Source organism: Salmo salar, chromosome 29 (assembly GCF_965601325.2).
Source record: "Salmo salar chromosome 29, fSalSal1, whole genome shotgun sequence".
Lineage (NCBI taxonomy): Eukaryota > Metazoa > Chordata > Actinopteri > Salmoniformes > Salmonidae > Salmo > Salmo salar.
The window spans coordinates 30,293,164-30,312,500 of NC_138319.1; the positions used below are offsets into that span (position 1 = coordinate 30,293,164).

The 19,337-nt window shown below is 46.3% G+C and overlaps 1 protein-coding gene across 3 annotated transcripts in view; it reads right to left on the reverse strand.

The window, feature by feature from the left end:
* Window positions 1-422: 422 nt before the first annotated feature.
* The window catches only part of LOC106592044 (RAB11-binding protein RELCH homolog), an 88,377-nt gene continuing 69,462 nt past the window's right edge, over window positions 423-19,337 (reverse strand). For all 3 annotated transcript variants that reach the window (XM_082970795.1, XM_082970794.1, XM_045710910.2), the window contains 12 exons: window positions 19,285-19,337; window positions 19,130-19,178; window positions 18,784-18,863; window positions 17,774-17,880; window positions 16,176-16,275; window positions 14,471-14,553; window positions 13,279-13,342; window positions 9,775-9,913; window positions 9,527-9,643; window positions 7,731-7,819; window positions 7,455-7,525; window positions 423-1,132 (listed from right to left, as the gene is read on the reverse strand). The exon at window positions 19,285-19,337 is cut by the window's right edge and continues 71 nt beyond it. In XM_082970795.1, coding sequence (XP_082826921.1) covers window positions 1,012-1,132; window positions 7,455-7,525; window positions 7,731-7,819; window positions 9,527-9,643; window positions 9,775-9,913; window positions 13,279-13,342; window positions 14,471-14,553; window positions 16,176-16,275; window positions 17,774-17,880; window positions 18,784-18,863; window positions 19,130-19,178; window positions 19,285-19,337 — 1,073 coding nt within the window. In that variant the 3' untranslated portion in view covers window positions 423-1,011. The remainder of the gene's footprint in view (window positions 1,133-7,454; window positions 7,526-7,730; window positions 7,820-9,526; window positions 9,644-9,774; window positions 9,914-13,278; window positions 13,343-14,470; window positions 14,554-16,175; window positions 16,276-17,773; window positions 17,881-18,783; window positions 18,864-19,129; window positions 19,179-19,284) is intronic.

The following is a 19,337-nucleotide window of genomic DNA, read 5'->3' on the forward strand; positions in this document are numbered from 1 at the left end:
AGAGAGAACGAGACAGAGAGAACGAGACAGAGAGAACGAGACAGAGAGAGGGAGAACGAGACAGAGAGAGGGAGAACGAGACAGAGAGAGGGAGAACGAGACAGAGAGAGGGAGAACGAGACAGAGAGAGGGAGAACGAGACAGAGAGAGGGAGAACGAGACAGAGAGAGGGAGAACGAGACAGAGAGAGGGAGAACGAGACAGAGAGAGGGAGAACGAGACAGAGACAGAGAGAGAGCGAGACAGAGCGAGACAGAGAGAGACAGAGAGAGACAGAGAGAGAGAGACAGAGAGACAGAGATTGATTAAGGAAGACAGTAATCTTCTCTTTGGCTTCACATTTCCAACAGAAATATAATAAGACTCTGAAATCAAAACAGAATAAAGAGAAAGTAATAAAAAAGTGAAGTGCAGATTTCTTTGGAGGAATTAAGTCTTAAATCATTTATAAAATATCAAAACAACGAGAGACGTGATGAAATAAAGGCAGACGATTTTGACTTCAAGTAGGCAATTCCCCAAAGCCATGAACATACAGACGTCAGTTCGTTAGCTACTCCTCTCCATGTTGACACAAAGGTTCCGGAACAATCACATTCTGACAAAGAACGGCACTAAAATTCTAACTGGACTGGAACGTTCAGAAAGCTTTTGGTGCCAACATGGCACCTGTAAAAATTCTAAAACAAACCCAGTTGGCCAAATCTTAGTGGCTGTATCTCAATAATATAATAATGAATTCCTCTCCTTGAGACGAGGAGAGGAAGCCACTTCAGACTATTGACATACAACCTGGACCTGATAAAATGTGTAAAAAAGGGCACCCTTCCTTCCTTTCCTCCTAGGGCTCAGTGCTGTCCCCTGTCCAGTTAGGGAGGAGTGAAGGATGCATTCAGGTGTTCGAGCAGAGACCCTGATCTGGCCCATCACTGGAGCCTGGGCTCCAGACAATGGAGGCTCATGGGATATGTAGTGCGCTTGCTGCTAGGCGGTTCGGCGGTGGAAGAAGGATCACTTCTTTCTCTGGAAAACGTTGGCCAGCATGGCACCGGACGTGGTCAGCTGACCCATCTTACTCAGGAACTTGGTCTTGGCGTCTTCCCCAACCAGACTGACAGCGATGGACACAGATCTACAGGAACAGAAACATACACAGTTTGAACACACGTAAATATGTATTAGCGGTTAAACATAGCATCATCATTGGTCCACATATATACAGATACAGTATATGGTTATATTGATGATACCATGTACACTGGGATAGAGATTATATTATATAGCGCACACTGGGATAGAGATTATATTATATAGCGCACACTGGGATAGAGATTATATTATATAGTGCACACTGGGATAGAGATTATATTATATAGTGCACACTGGGATAGAGATTATATTACATAGTGCACACTGGGATATAGATTATAAAGGCAGCAAAAAAGAAAATGTCCCTCTTTCAGGACCCTGTCTTTCAAAGATAATTCGTAAAAATCCAAATAACGTCACAGATCTTCATCGTAAAGGGTTTAAACACTGTTTCCCATGCTTGTTCAATGAACCATAAACAATTAATGAACTTGCACCTGTGGAACGGCCGTTAAGACACTAACAGTTTACAAACGGTAGGCAATTAAGGTCACAGTTATGAAAACTTAGGACACTAAAGAGGCCTTTCTACTGACTCTGAAAAACACCAAAAGAAAGATGCCCAGGGTCCCTGCTCATCTGCGTGAACATGCCTTAGGCATGCTACAAGGAGGCATGAGGACTGCAGATGTGGCCAGGGCAATAAATTGCGATGTCCATACTGTGAGACGCCTAAGACAGCACTATAGGGAGACAGGACGGACAGCTGATCGTCCTCGCAGTGGCAGACCATGTGTAACAAAACCTGAACAGGATCGGTACATCAGAATGACGCACCTGCGGGACAGGTACAGGATGGCAACACCTGAGTTACACCAGGAATGCACGATCCCTCCATTAGTGCTCAGACTGTACGCAGTAGGCTGAGAGAGTCTGGACAGGGCTTGTAGGCCTGTTGTAAGGCAGGTCTTCACCAGACATCACCGACAACAACGTTGCCTATGGGCACAAACCCACTGTCGCTGGACCAGACAGGACTGGCAAAAAGTGCTCTTCACTGAAGAGTCATGGTTTTGTCTCACCAGGGGTGATGGTCGGATTCGCGTTTATCGTCGAAGGAATGAGCGTTACACTGAGACCTGTACTCTGGAGTGGAATCGATTTGGAGGTGGAGGGTCCGTCATGCTCTGGGATGGTATGTCACAGCATCATCGGACTTAGCTTGTTGTCATTGCAGGCAATCTCAACGCTGTACGTTACAGGGAGGACATCCTCCTCCCTCATGTGGTACCCTTCCTGCAGGCTCATCCTGACATGACCCTCCAGCATGACAATGCCACCAACCATACTGCTCATTCTTTGCGTGAATTCCTGCAAGACAGGAATGTCAGTGTTCTGCCATGGCCAGCAAAGAGCCCGGATCTCAATCCCATTGAGCACGTCTGGGACCTGTTGGGTCGGAGGGTGAGGGCTAGGGCCATTCCCCCCAGAAATGTCCCGGGAACTTGCAGGTGCCTTGGTGGAAGAGTGGGGTAACATCTCACAACAAGAACTGGCAAATCTGGTGCACTCCATGAGGAGGAGATGCACTGCAGTACTTAATGCAGCTGGTGGCCACACCAGATACTGACTGTTACTTAGATTTTTACCCCCCCAACATGCCTACAAGCCCTCAGTCCAGCCTCTCTCAGCCTATTGTGGGCAGTTTGAGCACTGATGGAGGGATTGAGCGTTCCTGGTGTAACTCGGGCAGTTGTTGTTGCCATCCTGTCCCACAGGTGTGATGTTCAGATGTACCGATCCTGTGCAGGTGTTGTTACACGTGGTCTGCCCCCCCGAGGACGATCAGCTGTCTCTCCTGTCTCCCTGTAGTGCTGTCTTTGGCGTCTCACAGTATGGACATTGCAATTTATTGTCCTGGCCACATCTGCAGTCCTCATGCCTCCTTGTAGCATGCCTAAAGCACGTTCATGCAGATGAGCAGGGACCCTGGGCATCTTTCTTTTGGTGTTTTTCAGAGTCAGTAGAAAGGCCTCTTTAGTGTTCTAAGATTTCATAACCGTGACCTTAATTGCCTACTGTCTGTAAGCTGTTAGTGTCTTAACGACCGTTTCACAGGTGCATGTTCATTAATTGTTTATGGTTCATTGAACAAGCATGGGAAACAGTGTTTAAACCCTTTACAATGAAGATCTGTAAAGTTGTTTGGATTTTTACGAATTATCTTTGAAAGACAGGGTCCTGATAAAGGGACGTTTTTGTTGAGTTGCTGAGTTTAGATTATATACACTGCACAATGGGATAGATTATACACGGCGTATACCAAACATTAAGAACATCTTCCTAATATTGAGGACCCCCCCTCTTTTTTGCTCTCAGAACTGCCTCAATTCGTCGGGGCATGGACTCTACAAGATGTCGAAAGCGTTCCACAGGGATGCTGGCCCATGTTGACTCCAATGCTTCCCACAGTTGTGTCAAGTTGGCTGGATGTCCTTTGGGTGGTGGACCATTCTTGATACACACGGGAAACTGTTGAGCTTAAAAATCCCAGCAGCGTAGCAGTTCTCTTGTCTAGCCCATTCACCCTCTTAATGGCACTCATACACAATCCATGTCTCAAATGTCTCAAGGCTTAAAAATCCATATTTAACCTGTCTCGTCCCCTTCATCTACACTGATTGAAGTGGATTTAACAATTGACATCAATAAGGGATCACAGCTTTCATCTGGATTCATCTGGTCAGTCTGTCATGGAAAGAGCAAGTGTTCCTAATGTTTTGTATGAGAAAGTTAGACGCACAAATATTCTACCGCCAAGACATGCTAACCTCTCACCATTACAATAACAGGGGAAGTTAGCATTGTATATCACACCCCCAAGACATGCTAACCTCTCACCATTACAATAACAGGGGAGGTTAGCATTGTATATCACACCCCTAAGACATGCTAACCTCTCACCATTACAATAACAGGGGAGGTTAGCATTGTATATCACACCCCCAAGACATGCTAACCTCTCACCATTACAATAACAGGGGAGGTCAGCATGTCTTGGGGGTATGATATTTGTGGGTCTAACTTTCTCACTCATTATTCACGATTCATTCAGGACTATCCGTAATCATGGTAGCATCCACATGAATGTAAAAGTGTTAAGATGCATATTTCATTCTTATTTAGAATGAAAGTGACTCCAAAATGACAATACATTATTTACCATTCATTTCTATTGGGTGCAAAATCACCTGAAACGCAACCAAAACAAACAGCAAATGCATCCAACACGTTTGTAGAGATACAAGCTTGATGTAATCATTGCACTCTAGAAGGAATATGGAAACAAATACTTAACTTTTGGCTACTTTCATACACAAGTGAATTTGTCCCAATACTTTTGGACCCCTAAAATGGTGGGGACTATGTACAATAAGTGCTGTAATTTCTAAATGATTCACCCGATATGGATGAAAATACCCTCGAATTAAAGCTGCTAGTCTGCACTTCAACCTCATAGTCATTCTATCACTTCAGAGTACAGAGCCAAAACAATATATTTGGAGCTGACTGTAGATTACAGTATATAGCCTGTAGAATGGGAAATTATTATATAGCTTGTAAAAACCATTCAGTGTACCTATCATTCATCTAGAATGTTTTGTCTATAATCTCAATATTCTTTGTCTCCATAAACATCCAATTCAGATCGGTGCTGCTGTTAACTGTCTGATTATAAAATTCTCATTTCTTTGCCTTGACCTTGTGTCCATATAGCTAGACTGGTAAAAGCAGTTGCTTAAGTGTTAACAGTAACACTTCCTTCTGTTGTCTACTGACTGACAGTTAAGAGAGTTCCTCTTTTTCCCCCCTCTGCCTAACTGGGGTTGAACAACAGCAGATAGACACAGTAACAACATCACAACGACATATGGTCAATACTGAAATGAATGTTATGAAACACAGTAAAATGCTGGAGTTGAGCGGCTTAGAAGTAACATGCTTGTTGAGAGATGTGATAAAAATGGCCCATATCAGGGCTGGATCCTATCATCAGACATCACTGTTGTCTTTAACACAGTGCATTACAATGACAGAGATTCTAAAGTTATTACTGTTGTCTCTGACACTGCATTATGATGACAGAGATTCTAAAGTTATAACTGTTGTCTCTGACACTGCATTATGATGACAGAGATTCTAAAGTTATAACTGTTGTCTCTGACACTGCATTATGATGACAGAGATTCTAAAGTTATAACTGTTGTCTCTGACACTGCATTATGATGACAGAGATTCTAAAGTTATAACTGTTGTCTCTGACACTGCATTATGATGACAGAGATTCTAAAGTTATAACTGTTGTCTCTGACACTGCATTATGATGACAGAGATTCTAAAGTTATAACTGTTGTCTCTGACACTGCATTATGATGACAGAGATTCTAAAGTTATAACTGTTGTCTCTGACACTGCATTATGATGACAGAGATTCTAAAGTTATAACTGTTGTCTCTGACACTGCATTATGATGACAGAGATTCTAAAGTTATAACTGTTGTCTCTGACACTGCATTATGATGACAGAGATTCTAAAGTTATAACTGTTGTCTCTGACACTGCATTATGATGACAGAGATTCTAGTTATAACTGTGGTCTCTGACACTGTGCATTATGACATGATGATGACTGATTCTAAAAACATGACAGACATTTTAAAGTTATAATTGAACATGAAGAGAAAAACAGCCCAAAAACAACAAAGGCAGAAAACTATTGTGTGTGTGTGTTGCTAGGCTACAGCCTCAGAGTTCCAATGTTGATGACGCACGGATACACATCCCTCCTCCCCTCACCCACACTACGGCTGGGTCCCAATGCTCTTTCCTGTACTCCTCCTCTCACCCACACTACGGCTGGGTCCCAATGCTCTTTCCTGTACTCCTCCTCTCACCCACACTACGGTTGAGTACCAATGCTCTTTCCTGTACTCCTCCCTAAACTCCCCTCCTCTCACCCACACTACGGTTGGGTCCCAATGCTCTTTCCTGTACTCCTCCCTAAACTCCCCTCCTCTCCTCTCACCCACACTACGGTTGGGTCCCAATGCTCTTTCCTGTACTCCTCCCTAAACTCCCCTCCTCTCACCCACACTACGGTTGGGTCCCAATGCTCTTTCCTGTACTCCTCCCTAAACTCCCCTCCTCTCACCCACACTACAGCTGAGTCCCAATGCTCTTTCCTGTACTCCACCCTAAACTCCCCTCACCCACACTACGGCTGAGTCCCAATGCTCTTTCCTGTACTCCTCCTCTCACCCACACTACGGCTGAGTCCCAATGCTCTTTCCTGTACTCCTCCCTAAACTCCCCTCCTCTCACCCACACTATGGCTAAGTCCCAATGCTCTTTCCTGTACTCCTCCTCTCACCCACACTACGGCTGGGTCCCAATGCTCTTTCCTGTACTCCTCCTCTCACCCACACTACGGCTGGGTCCCAATGCTCTTTCCTGTACTCCACCCTAAACTCCCCTCCTCTCACCCACACTACGGCTGGGTCCCAATGCTCTTTCCTGTACTCCACCCTAAACTCCTCTCACCCACACTACGGCTGGGTCCCAATGCTCTTTCCTGTACTCCACCCTAAATTCCTCTCACCCACACTACGGCTGGGCCCCAATGCTCTTTCCTGTACTCCTCCCTAAACTCCCCTCCTCTCACCCACACTACGGCTGGGTCCCAATGCTCTTTCCTGTACTCCTCCTCTCACCCACACTACGGCTGAGTCCCAATGCTCTTTCCTGTACTCCACCCTAAACTCCTCTCACCCACACTACAGCTGGGTCCCAATGCTCTTTCCTGTACTCCTCCCTAAACTCCCCTCCTCTCACCCACACTACGGCTGGGTCCCAATGCTCTTTCCTGTAATCCACCCTAAACTCCTCTCACCCACACTACGGTTGAGTCCCAATGCTCTTTGAAGTCTTTCTGCCCTCCTCCCTCACCACTGATCTGTATCTAAAGCCACGGTTTCTCTACCTGTTTTCTGAAGCCAGGCTTCTAGAGGGTCATGTGACCCGGCAAGTCCCGCGTAGCTCAGTTGGTAGAGCAAGGCGCTTGCAGCGCCAGGATGGTGGGTTTGATTCGCCAGGGGGGGACCAGTACGGAAAACATATACAAATGTATGCACTCACTACAGTAAGTCGCTTTGGATAAGAGCCTCTGCTAAATTACCCCCCAAAATGTATAAAAAGACTCATGTTTGGGATCAAAACCAGCAGGCTAGGAAAGTGTGTGTGTGTTTTGAATGCTCTGACATAGCACACAGACACATGCTGTTTTAATGGTGCGTGTTAGTACTCACCCTTCAGCCTGTCCGATCCCTCTGTTCTCTACCTTTGTTTCCCCCTCCTTGATCATGGAGCTCAGGATCACCTGCAACAAGACACACAGTGGAAAATATGCCAGATTGCTGTGCTGTGGAAAGTATGCCTGGTGAGTCTCCCTCCTGGAGACATCACGCTGTGTGGTGAGTGGTCTGGGACAGGGAATCAGCTGGTCTTTAGCTGGCATGGGAAACAGGTCAGTTGATGCAGTTTGGAAGAGCTACTGTATGGTCAATGTGAGTGTGAGTGTGTACCTCGTGTTCAGGAGATAGCTGTTCCATGTCCGTCCTCAGACACCTCAGGCCAGGCAGGAAGTGATTCACCACAAGCTCCTCTGAGATGACTGGAACAAGAAGTCAAGGAGAGGACAACCAAACACTAACACAGTTGAACAAAACTTACCAGACATCTAAATACTAACACAGGGGTTTAACAACACATATTGGACAACCAAACACTAACAGAGTTTAAATAAATGCCTTCCCTGTAGCTCAGTTGGTAGAGCATGGTGTTTGCAACACATGGTGTTTGCAACGCCAGGGTTGTGTGTCCGATTCCCACGGGGGGCCAGTATGGAAGAAAAAAAAAAAATCTATGAAATGTATGCATTCACTACTGTAAGTCGCTCTGGATAAGAGCGTCTGCTAAAATGTAAATGTTTTACTGGACAACTGAAGACTAACACAGAGTTTAACTACACTAATATTGGACAACCAGACACCAACACAGAGTTTTACAAAACCTACTGGCCAACTGAACACTTACAGTACACAGAGTTTAACAACAGCGAACACTTGACAACCAAACACTAACACAAGTAGGTAAGATTAGTGAGGATGGTACATGACTACATTACCCAGAGGGCCACAGTACTTCCACTGGCTCGTCGCACGCTGATGACGTCACATCCCCAGGCTCTGATAGTGAGCGATCTGTCAGGGGTTTAGCCACTGTGACCAAAGCTACATGAGACCCCAGTATAGCCTGCTATAATCACACAGTACCAAGCCTCAGCCAGCTGGGTGGGTATGTGGTGGTGGGTGGGTGTGGGTGTATGAAGGTCACCAGGTGGTGGGTATGTGGTGGGTGGATGGGTGTATGAAGGTCACCAGGTGGTGGGTATGTGGTGGGTGGGTGGGTGGGTGTGGGTGTATGAAGGTCACCAAAGAGGAGGTTAGGGAGGTCTCTGAGCTGTGAAATATGCCCTTGTGGAACCACACCATTTTGGGAACACATTCAGGGAAGGACGTGCATGCATGCCCACGCACTGAGCCCTATGCTGGGAACTCTGACCAAAGGCTTGGAGGCAGCTCTCCCTCTCTCATTTTCTCTCCTGGCTTCTCCCTCTCTCTCTCTAAGGCGGGCTGTGGTCTCTCTCTCTCCCTCGCGCTCCTTCTCTCTGTGGGCTGTAGTCTGTCTCTAACTCCCTCCCTCCCTCTGCTCAGTCAACCCTGTAATCAGCTTACAGTGCCAAAATGGAGAGAGTTTATTTTCCTTTTTCCACTCACCAACGGGATAGGCAACCACACACACACAAAGATCAAAGCTGATGCCAAAGACCAAAGACCTTTTAGTATAGATAAAATGATTGACATCAGCTAAAAAAGTTTGAAGGCACACAAACATACAGCTATAATAGAAAATTAATTCAGTATATATATATCTCTAACAAAACAGGGCAAGTTAAGCCCAGAACCACAAATAGTGAACTTTTAACCCCCTGTCCCATAGGACCCACCGACTACAGCAACCTAGTCTGACTACAGCAACCCAGTCTGACTACAGCAACCTAGTCTGACTACAGCAACCTAGTCTGACTACAGCAACCTAGTCTTGACCACAGCAACCTAGTCTTGACCTAGGTCGCGTTATTCTGAAGACAGAATCTGAGACACTGCTCTAAAAAAGTTACATTAAAAGTTACTCAACTTGGTACATGTAGCTGTTTGCCTCAACGATGAATAAAGGGTGAGCTAAGTTTTGAACACACCGTAGCAGGACACACACACACGCACACACACACGTTGGTGGTACAGAAGGTGAAGGACACAGCAGCATGAGAGAGCGCTGTAGGCCTCAAACAGCTGAGTAGCGATGTCCATCCTCTTCCTCTCTGTAGCCTGGGCGTTGTTATCCAACGCCAGCTTGTGGAGGTGGGGGAGCACAACTGAAAGATGAAAAACACACTATTACTCTGTGTGTGTGTGTGTGTGTGTGTGTGTGTGTGTGTGTGTGTGTGTGTGTGTATGAGCCCCTTTTTTTGTGTGTGCCTTTGCATTAGCGTGTGACAGTACTGACACTCGTCTCTGAAGCGTGTCTCAGTGTTGGGTCCGACCCGGCCAAAGGTCCTGATGATCTCCATGTGTAGAGAGTGTTGGTCCTGGTACTGTGGGTCCTCCAGGAACGACGCTAGCTGCATCTTCACACGCTCCAACAGCTGGGACATACACACACACACCCAAAGTCATATATATATATATATATATATATATATATATATATATATATATATATATATATATATGACGGGGGGGGACACACACACACACTAGAAGTGGGAAGTTTACATACACTTAGGTTGGAGTCATTAAAACTCGGTTTTCAACCACTCCACAAATGTATTGTTAACAAACTATAGTTTTGGCAAGTCGGTTAGGACATCTACTTTGTGCATGACAATTCATTTTTCAAACAATTGTTTACAGACAGATTATTTCACTTATAATTCACTATATCACAATTCCAGTGGGTCAGAAGTTTACATACACTAACTTGACTGTGCCTTTAAACAACTTTGAAAATTCAAGAAAATGATGTCATGGCTTTAGAAGCTTCTGATAGGCTAATTGACATCATTTGAGTCAACTGGAGGTGTACCTGTGGATGCATTTCAAGGACTACCTTCAAACTCAGTGCATCTTTGCTTGACATAATGGGAAAATCAAAAGAAATCAGCCAAGACCTCAGGAAAAAAAAAATTGTAGACCTCCACAAGTCTGGTTCATCCTTGGAAGCCATTTCCAAATGCCTGAAGGTACCACGTTCATCTGTACAAACAATAGTACGCAAGTATAAACACCATGGGGCCACGCACCCACCTTACCGCTCAGGAAGGAGACGCGTTCTGTCTACTAGAGATGAACGTACATTGGTGCGAAAAGTGCAAATCAATCCCAAAACAGCAGCAAAGGACCTTGTGAAGATGCTGGAGGAAACAGGTACTTTTTTAGTCTCTATATCCACAGTAAAATGAGTCCTATAACGACGTATCCTGAAAGGCCGCTCAGCAAGGAAGAAGCCACTGCTCCAAAACAGCCATAAAAATGCCAGAGTACGGTTTGCAACTACACATGGGAACAAAGATCGTACTTTTTGGAGAAATGTCCTCTGGTCTGATGAAACAAAAATAGAACTGTTTGGCCAAAATGACCATCGTTATGTTTGGAGGAAAAAGGGAAATGCTTGCAAGCCGAAGAACACCATCCCAACCGTGAAGCACGGGGGTGGCAGCATCATGTTGTGGGGGTTCTTTGCTGCAGCAGGGACTGGTGCACTTCACAAAATAGATGTCATCATGAGGCAGGGAAATTATGTGTATACATTGAAGCAACATCTCAAGACATCAGTCAGGAAGTTAAAGCTTGGTCGCAAATGGGTCTTCCAAATGGACAATGACCCCAAGCATACTTCCAAAGTTGTGGCAAAATGGCTTAAGGAAAACAAAGTCAAGGTATTGGAGTGGCCATCTCAAAGCCCTGACCTCAATCCTATTGAATATTTGTGGGCAGAACTGAAAAAGCATGTACGAGCAAGGAGGCCTACAAAACCTGACTCAGTTACACCAGCTCTGTTAGGAGGAACGGGCCAAAATTCACCCAACTTATTGAGGGAAGCTTGTGGAAGGCTACCCGAAACATTTGACCCAAGTTAAACAATTTAAAGGCAATGCTACCAAATACTAATTGCAAGTATAGTCGTGGCCAAAGGTTTTGAGAATGACACAAATATTAATCTTCACAAAGTCTGCTGCTTCAATGTCTTTAGATATTTTTGTCAGATGTTACTATGGAATACTGACGTATAATTACAAACATTTCATAAGTGTCAAAGGCTTTTATTGACAATTACATGTAGTTGATGCAAAGAGTCAATATTTGCAGTGTTGACCCTTCTTTTTCAAGACCTCTGCAATCCGCCCTGGCATGCTGTCAATTAACTTCTGGGCCACATCCTGACTGATGGCAGCCCATTCTTGCATAATCAATGCTTGGAGTTTGTCAGAATTTGTGGGGTTTTGTTTGTCCACCCGCCTCTTAAGGATTGACCACAAGTTCTCAATGGGATTAAGGTCTGGGGAGTTCTCGCCATGGACCCAAAATATCGATGTTTTGTTCCCCGAGCCACTTAGTTATCACTTTTGCCTTATGGCAAGGTGCTCCATCATGCTGGAAAAGGTATAGTTCATCACCAAACTGTTCCTGGATGGTTGGGAGAAGTTGCTCTCAGAGAATGTGTTGGTACCATTCTTTATTCATGGCTGTGTTCTTAGGCAAAATTGTGAGTGAGCCCACTCCCTTGGCTGAGAAGCAACCCCACACATGAATGGTCTCAGGATGCTTTACTGTTGGCATGACACAGGACTGATGGTAGCGCTCACCTTGTCTTCTCCGGACAAGCTTTTTTCCGGATGCCCCAAACAATCAGAAAGGGGATTCAGAGAAAATGACTTTACCCCAGTCCTCAGCAGTCCAATCCCTGTACCTTTTGCAGAATATCAGTCTGTCCTTGATGTTTTTCTTGGAGAGAAGTGGCTTCTTTGCTGCCCTTCTTGACACCAGGCCATCCTCCAAAAGCCTTCGCCTCACACCTGCCTGCTGCCATTCCTGAGCAAGCTCTGTACTGGTGGTGCCCCAATCCCGCAGCTGAATCAACTTTAGGAGATGGTCCTGGAGCTTGCTGGACTTTCTTGGGCTCCCTGAAACCTTCTTCACAACAATTGAACCGCTCTCCTTGAAGTTCTTGATGATCCGATAAATGGTTGATTTAGGTGCAATCTTACTGGCAGCAATATCCTTGCCTGTGAAGCCCTTTTTGTGCAAAGCAATGATGACGGCACGTGTTTCCTTGCAGGTAACCATGGTTGACAGAGGAAGAACAATGATTCCAAGCACCACCCTCCTTTTTAAGCTTCCAGTCTGTTATTCTAACTCAATCAGCATGACGGTGATCTCCAGCCTTGTCCTCATCAACACTCACACCTGTGTTAACGAGAGAATCACTGACATGATGTCAACTGGTCCTTTTGTGGCAGGGCTGAAATGCAGTGGAAATGTTTTTGGGGGATTCAATTCATTTGCATGGCAAAGAGGGACTTTGCAATTAATCTGATCACTCTTCATAACATTCTGGAGTATATGCAAATTGCCATCATACAAACTGAGGCAGCAGACTGTGAAAATTAATATTTGCGTCATTCTCAAAACCTTTGGCCACGACTGTATGTTAACTTCTGACCCACTGGGAATGTGATGAAAGAAATAAAAGCAGAAATAAAAATCACTCTCTCTACTATTATTCTGACATTTCACATTCTTAAAATAAAGTGGTGTCAGGAATTGTGAAAAACTGAGTTTAAATATATTTGGCTAAGGTGTATGTAAACTTCCGGCTTCAACTGTATACACACACACAAACATATACACACACACACACACACCTGTTCTCAAACATACAACCCAGACGTGTTCATGCATGTGTGTAGTATGTACATGTATATCTGTTTGTAAATATTGATGTTGGTACCTCTTTGTGTGTGACCGTCTCCATGATGGTACCAAAGGCAGGGATAGTAGATATCCTAACTGAACTATAAACCAGACAGGAGTTACAATAGAGCCAGGTCTCTGCTTTATAAACACTACAAGGTGCAGCTCTGACAATAACAATATAAAACTGACCAACACCAACCAAGAGAGAGAGGAAGAGCGGGAGAAAGAGGTTACGAGGGAGAGAGGAAGGAAGAGAGGAAGGAAGAGGTTACGAGGGAGAGAGGAAGGAAGAGGTTACGAGGGAGAGAGGAAGGAAGAGGTTACGAGGGAGAGAGGAAGAGGGGAGGTTAGGAGGGAGAGAGAGGTGAAGACAATCAGGACCTGAGGGTTGGAGGCTTGGGGGGGGGGGGCGATCTGCTAAAAAGTGGGTGAGGAGGAAGAAAGGGGGTAAGACATTACAGCTGACCATGCTGGGATGCCTCGAAATGCAGGCAATCAGAGAGCGAGTTGAGTTAGTGTTGCAGACTGATGATGCGATTAACATGATTGGGTAGTTACAAGACGGTTATGCCAGAAAGGACAAAATCACCAATATCTTCAGTACATTAGATATTTGGTATTAATTGTCTATAGTTAAGGTTTGGGTTTATGAAATGGTTTAGGTTAGAGGTAAGAATTTGGGTTAGTGTTTAAAATCACATTTTATATTTAGAACGCATCCTACTTCCGTCCTTTCAAGCACGGTTATATAGTGACGACCGGGTTGTGGGTTAGTGACGCAGGCTGGTGACCCAATAACTTGTGATGGGTAATGTCGCACACTGATGATGCGTGGTGTTAGTGACAGTCAACATGAACGTCACAGAACCGATCGACCGCACCTCAACCTCAACAGGAAGAAATCCCAAAGAAGAGTTTTTTTTTTTTTACCCAGAGTCAGACAGACTTGAAACAATCAGAGAGCAAAGAAAATATACATTTTTAGAGAGAGCACCAACTTTGTACTGGATTCATGCTGTAATGCCTCAGTGTCTCAGTGTGAGACACAATTTAGTTCACGTTATTTACCTTTGAGTCGTATTTATTTCGCATTCTGAGCACTTTGATTGTCTGCCCCAATCAAATCAACTATTAAACAAATCAAAATCTCCCGATGATGTGGGGTTCTTCCTGCGAGGTGGAGGTAGGGTCGAGGTGGCCAGAAGAGGCAGCAGGGGGACACTTACATTTCAGGGTCGCTGGAGAGAGTGATGAGAGCGGGCACCACCCTCTGAGCCACCAGCGTCTCATTCACCCCCTTCACCAGCAGCTGATTGGACAACACAGCCGAAAGGTCACAGTGATGTCACAGCCCAGGGGCGTTGCATGGACAGAGCCAGCAGTTTCATGGCAACACGCCGAGAGAGGGAGGGAAAAAAGAAAAACAGAAAGAAAGTGATAAACAACAACAATAAGTAGCAGCATGGTAGGCACACACACACAAACACTATGAGACGGTGGGAGGGGGGCGTCTCCACCACCTAGACGGTGGGAGGGGGGCGTCTCCACCACTATGACAGCGAAGGGTGGTGTCTATACCACTATGACAGGGAAGGGTGGCGTCTATACCACTATGACAGTGAAGGGTGGCGTCTATACCACTATGACAGAGAAGGGGGGGGCGTCTATACCACTATGACAGAGAAGGGTGGCGCGTCTATACCACTATGACAGAGAAGGGTGGCGTCTATACCACTATGACAGAGAAGGATGGCGTCTATACCACTATGACAGAGAAGGGTGGTGTCTATACCACTATGACAGCGAAGGGTGGTGTCTATACCACTATGACAGCGAAGGGTGGTGTCTATACCACTATGACAGCGAAGGGTGGTGTCTATACCACTATGACAGAGAAGGGTGGTGTCTATACCACTATGACAGAGAAGGGTGGTGTCTATACCACTATGACAGAGAAGGGTGGTGTCTATACCACTATGACAGCGAATGGTGGTGTCTATACCACTATGACAGCGAAGGGTGGTGTCTATACCACTATGACAGTGAAGGGTGGTGTCTATGCCACTATGACAGCGAAGGGTGGTGTCTATACCACTATGACAGTGAAGGGTGGTGTCTATACCACTATGACAGCGAAGGGTGGTGTCTATACCACTATGACAGAGAAGGGTGGTGTCTATACCACTATGACGGAGGGGGGCCCTGACAGGGGGGGTGTCTATACCACTATGACAGTGAAGGGGGGTGTCTATACCACTATGACAGTGAAGGGGGGTGTCTATACCACTATGACAGTGAAGGGGGGTGTCTATACCACTATGACAGTGAAGAGGGGTGTCTATACCACTATGACAGTGAAGGGGGGCGTCTATACCACTATGACAGAGATGGGGGAGAGGGGTGTCTATACCACTATGACAGAGAAGGGTGGTGTCTATACCACTATGACAGAGAAGGGTGGTGTCTATACCACTATGACAGAGAAGGGTGGTGTCTATACCACTATGACAGAGAAGGGTGGTGTCTATACCACTATGACAGTGAAGGGTGAGAGGGGTGTCTATACCACTATGACAGTGAAGGTGGAGAGGGAGAATGCTACATCTCTTCACCAAGAGTGTATTTTATCTAGGTCTTATTCCATTTCGGTGCTAGGCTTTTCCCTAGCTCTTATGTGTTCACAAGGAAGTGGTTCTGGCTCTGGGAAGGGTTTAGGGATTCAAATCTAAATCAGGCCATAGAGCGGACAGGCAATAACAAGCAGAGGCTGCTGCAGGGGAAAGACATATGGAGGCAAACCAGTATAGTTCTGTTTGCATATTACAACTGAAAACCCTTTAGAACCCATGGTCTGACATCAGCCACTAGAATATAAAGTTCTTTGTTCAGTGAGTTAACGTGTGTGTGGTGTGTTGCGGCAGGGTGTCTTACCTCAAACATGCATGCAGCAGTACAGCGGACCAGAGCCGAGGTATGGACCACCCCATACCACAGTACCGTCAGTAACAATTCATGGTACACTGGGTTAGCTCTGAGAGAGGGAGAGAGAGGAAAGAGGAGGAGGAAGAGAGAGATGGAGAGAGGAGGGGAAAAGAGAGGGAGAAAGGAAAGAGATGCAGGAGAGAGAGAGTGAGAGAAAGAGGTTGGAGACAGATATAGGGAAGGAGGGGATAGAGTGAGGGAGAGGTAGAAAGAGAGAGGGGAAGAAGATAAAGACAGAGGGAGATCAAAGTAAATAACAATACATTGCTTATTGCACAGGTATTACCCATTATCTCTGACTATTGTCTGTCTGTGTGTGTGGGTCAGTGTCCGTGAGTCAGTGTCCGTGTGTGTGGGTCAGTGTCCGTGGGTCAGTGTCCGTGGGTCAGTGTCCGTGTGTGTGGGTCAGTGTGTGTGGGTCAGTGTCCGTTGGTCTGTGTGCGTCTGTCAGTGTCCGTGGGCAGGTGTCCGTGGGCCAGTGTCCGTTGGCATCTGTCAGTATCCGTGTGTGTGGGTCAGTGCGTCGGTCCGTGTGGGTCAGTGCGTCGGTCCGTGTGCGTCGGTCCGTGTGGGTCAGTGCGTCGGTCCGTGTGCGTCGGTCCTTTGGTCAGTGTCCTTTGGTCAGTGTCAGTGTCCGTGGGCGTCTGTCAGTGTCCGTGGGCGTCTGTCAGTGTCCGTGGGCGTCTGTCAGTGTCCGTGGGCGTCTGTCAGTGTCCGTGGGCGTCTGTCAGTGTCCGTGGGCGTCTGTCAGTGTCCGTGGGCGTCTGTCAGTGTCCGTGGGCCAGTGTCCGTGGGTCAGTGTCCGTGGGCCAGTGTCCATGGGCGTGGGTCAGTGTCCGTGGGCCAGTGTCCGTGGGCGTGGGTCAGTGTCCGTGGGCGTGGGTCAGTGTCCGTGGGCCAGTGTCCGTGGGCGTGGGTCAGTGTCCGTGGGCGTGGGTCAGTGTCCGTGGGTCTGTGTCCGTGGGTCTGTGCGTCTGTCCGGGTGTGTCTGTCCATCTGTCAGTGTCCGTGGGTCTGTGCGTCTGTCCGGGTGTGTCTGTCCCTCTGTCAGTGTCCGTGGGTCTGTGCGTCTGTCCGGGTGTGTCTGTCCCTCTGTCAGTGTCCGTGGGTCTGTGCGTCTGTCCGGGTGCGTCTGTCCGTCTGTCAGTGACCGTGGGTCTGTGCGTCTGTCCGTCTGTCAGTGTCCGTGGGTCTGTGTCCGTGGGTCTGTGCGTCTGTCCGGGTGTGTCTGTCCATCTGTCAGTGTCCGTGGGTCTGTGCGTCTGTCCGGGTGTGTCTGTCCCTCTGTCAGTGTCCGTGGGTCTGTGCGTCTGTCCGGGTGCGTCTGTCCGTCTGTCAGTGTCCGTGGGTCTGTGCGTCTGTCAGTGTCCGTGGGTCTGTGCGTCTGTCCGGGTGTGTCTGTCCGTCTGTCAGTGTCCGTGGGTCTGTCCGTTGGTCCGTGGGCGTCTGTCCGTGTGCGTCTCTCCGGGTCCGTCCGTCCGTCCGGGTCCGTCCGTCAATGTGTCCGGGTCCGCCTGTGTCGGTCCATCTGTCCGGGAGTGTATTACCCCAGCTCTATGAAGGAGGCTTTGAGGCTGTCCAGGGGGGCTTGGGAGAGAGACAGGGTCGTCATGACGTCCTCTAGAAAACCAACCAGCAGCTTACGATCCTCATCCTGGTGGAACACACACACACACACACACACACACACACACACATGCTGAGTGTCAACAGTTGGGTTTTTTAGTAGTTTATTTCAACAAAATGTAACATTCATGAAAAGCACATGTTCAACTGAATAAACAAACACGTTTTCCAACATCACAAGGTTAAAACAGTATTGAAGATTTCATATTAAAATCAGCCAGGGGGAATGGGACTTGTTGTGTGAAACAGGGAGTGGATATTGAACACAAGCTTCACATACATTTTATTGTTCAAACATTTCTGGCCCGTCTATCTAACAGTGTTGACTGGACTCAGTTTTCCACCACAAAGCAGAACATGGCCAAAAAGAGTAGAACCACATCACCTTCTGTTACACTATGATTTGACTATTAGATGTTCAATGTCTCTTTAGAATTAAAAAAAAGAAAAGAATAGTTTCACCTTATTAAAACGAGAATTCAGTTTACGCAACAAGGTTGACCTTAGAATGAAGGACAGGTAGAGGGACTTCCTTAAAATGAATGATTAATAACATGAAATAAATGAACAATCCTCTTCAGAAACGACTTGGTCAAAGCAACAAAATAACTAGGGCTTGACAACGATGGTGAAACATGGAGAGATGTTGTGGTTAAGTGGGCTCAAATCTTCCTAGAAGTAACAGAGGATTCACACAGGTGTCATAATGCACTGTTAGCATTTTAGCAAATCTCCCTTCATATAGAAACATCTGATTCATTGAATTTTCCATGTGGTCTATATTAAAGAGCACGTACATTTAATATAACAGGCTTTTTTTAAAATAAATTCGATATTTGTCCACAATTTCTACCTAAAATATGAAAGTGGAATGACCAAGTTATTAGAAAGACGGATCACTGTCCCTATGCACAAAAACCCACTTGTTTACCTGACTGTAGCACGTCAGTACACCTGTAGCATAGACTGGAACTGTAGCCTTGGTCAGCACAGCATTCCCCGTTAAAGCATCTAGGAGAGAGAGAATACAAACACTGGAGAAAGAGAAAGACATACTACCATGTAACTTATTTCCACTTCAGTAAGTTTAGAGAATAGTTGGCATGCACACAAGACCAGACACAAACAAAAACACACGGCAGAGGTATCGGGATTACACGCTCGTTTCAACTTCTGAAATATTCAGAGGATGAGGAGAGGCAGGGAAACACCCAGTACTACTAATCCCAATAAAACAGATTGTTTACAAAAGGTGTGTGTGTGTGTCTTCCACTTACCAACATTCTCTTCAGAGAGCCGTAGGATATCCTGGAACTGGGGTTTTACCTGAAAGAGAGAGGACACCTCGCTATAGTCAGCACCAATGAAATGAATCGAAAAGTGCAGATTGTGTCCAGCACGAGGCCAACAGTAGACCAGTAGACCTTCTTACCTTAGTGTTAGTGAAGATCTTGCCAAACGTGCGGCAGAGTCTCCAGAAGAAGC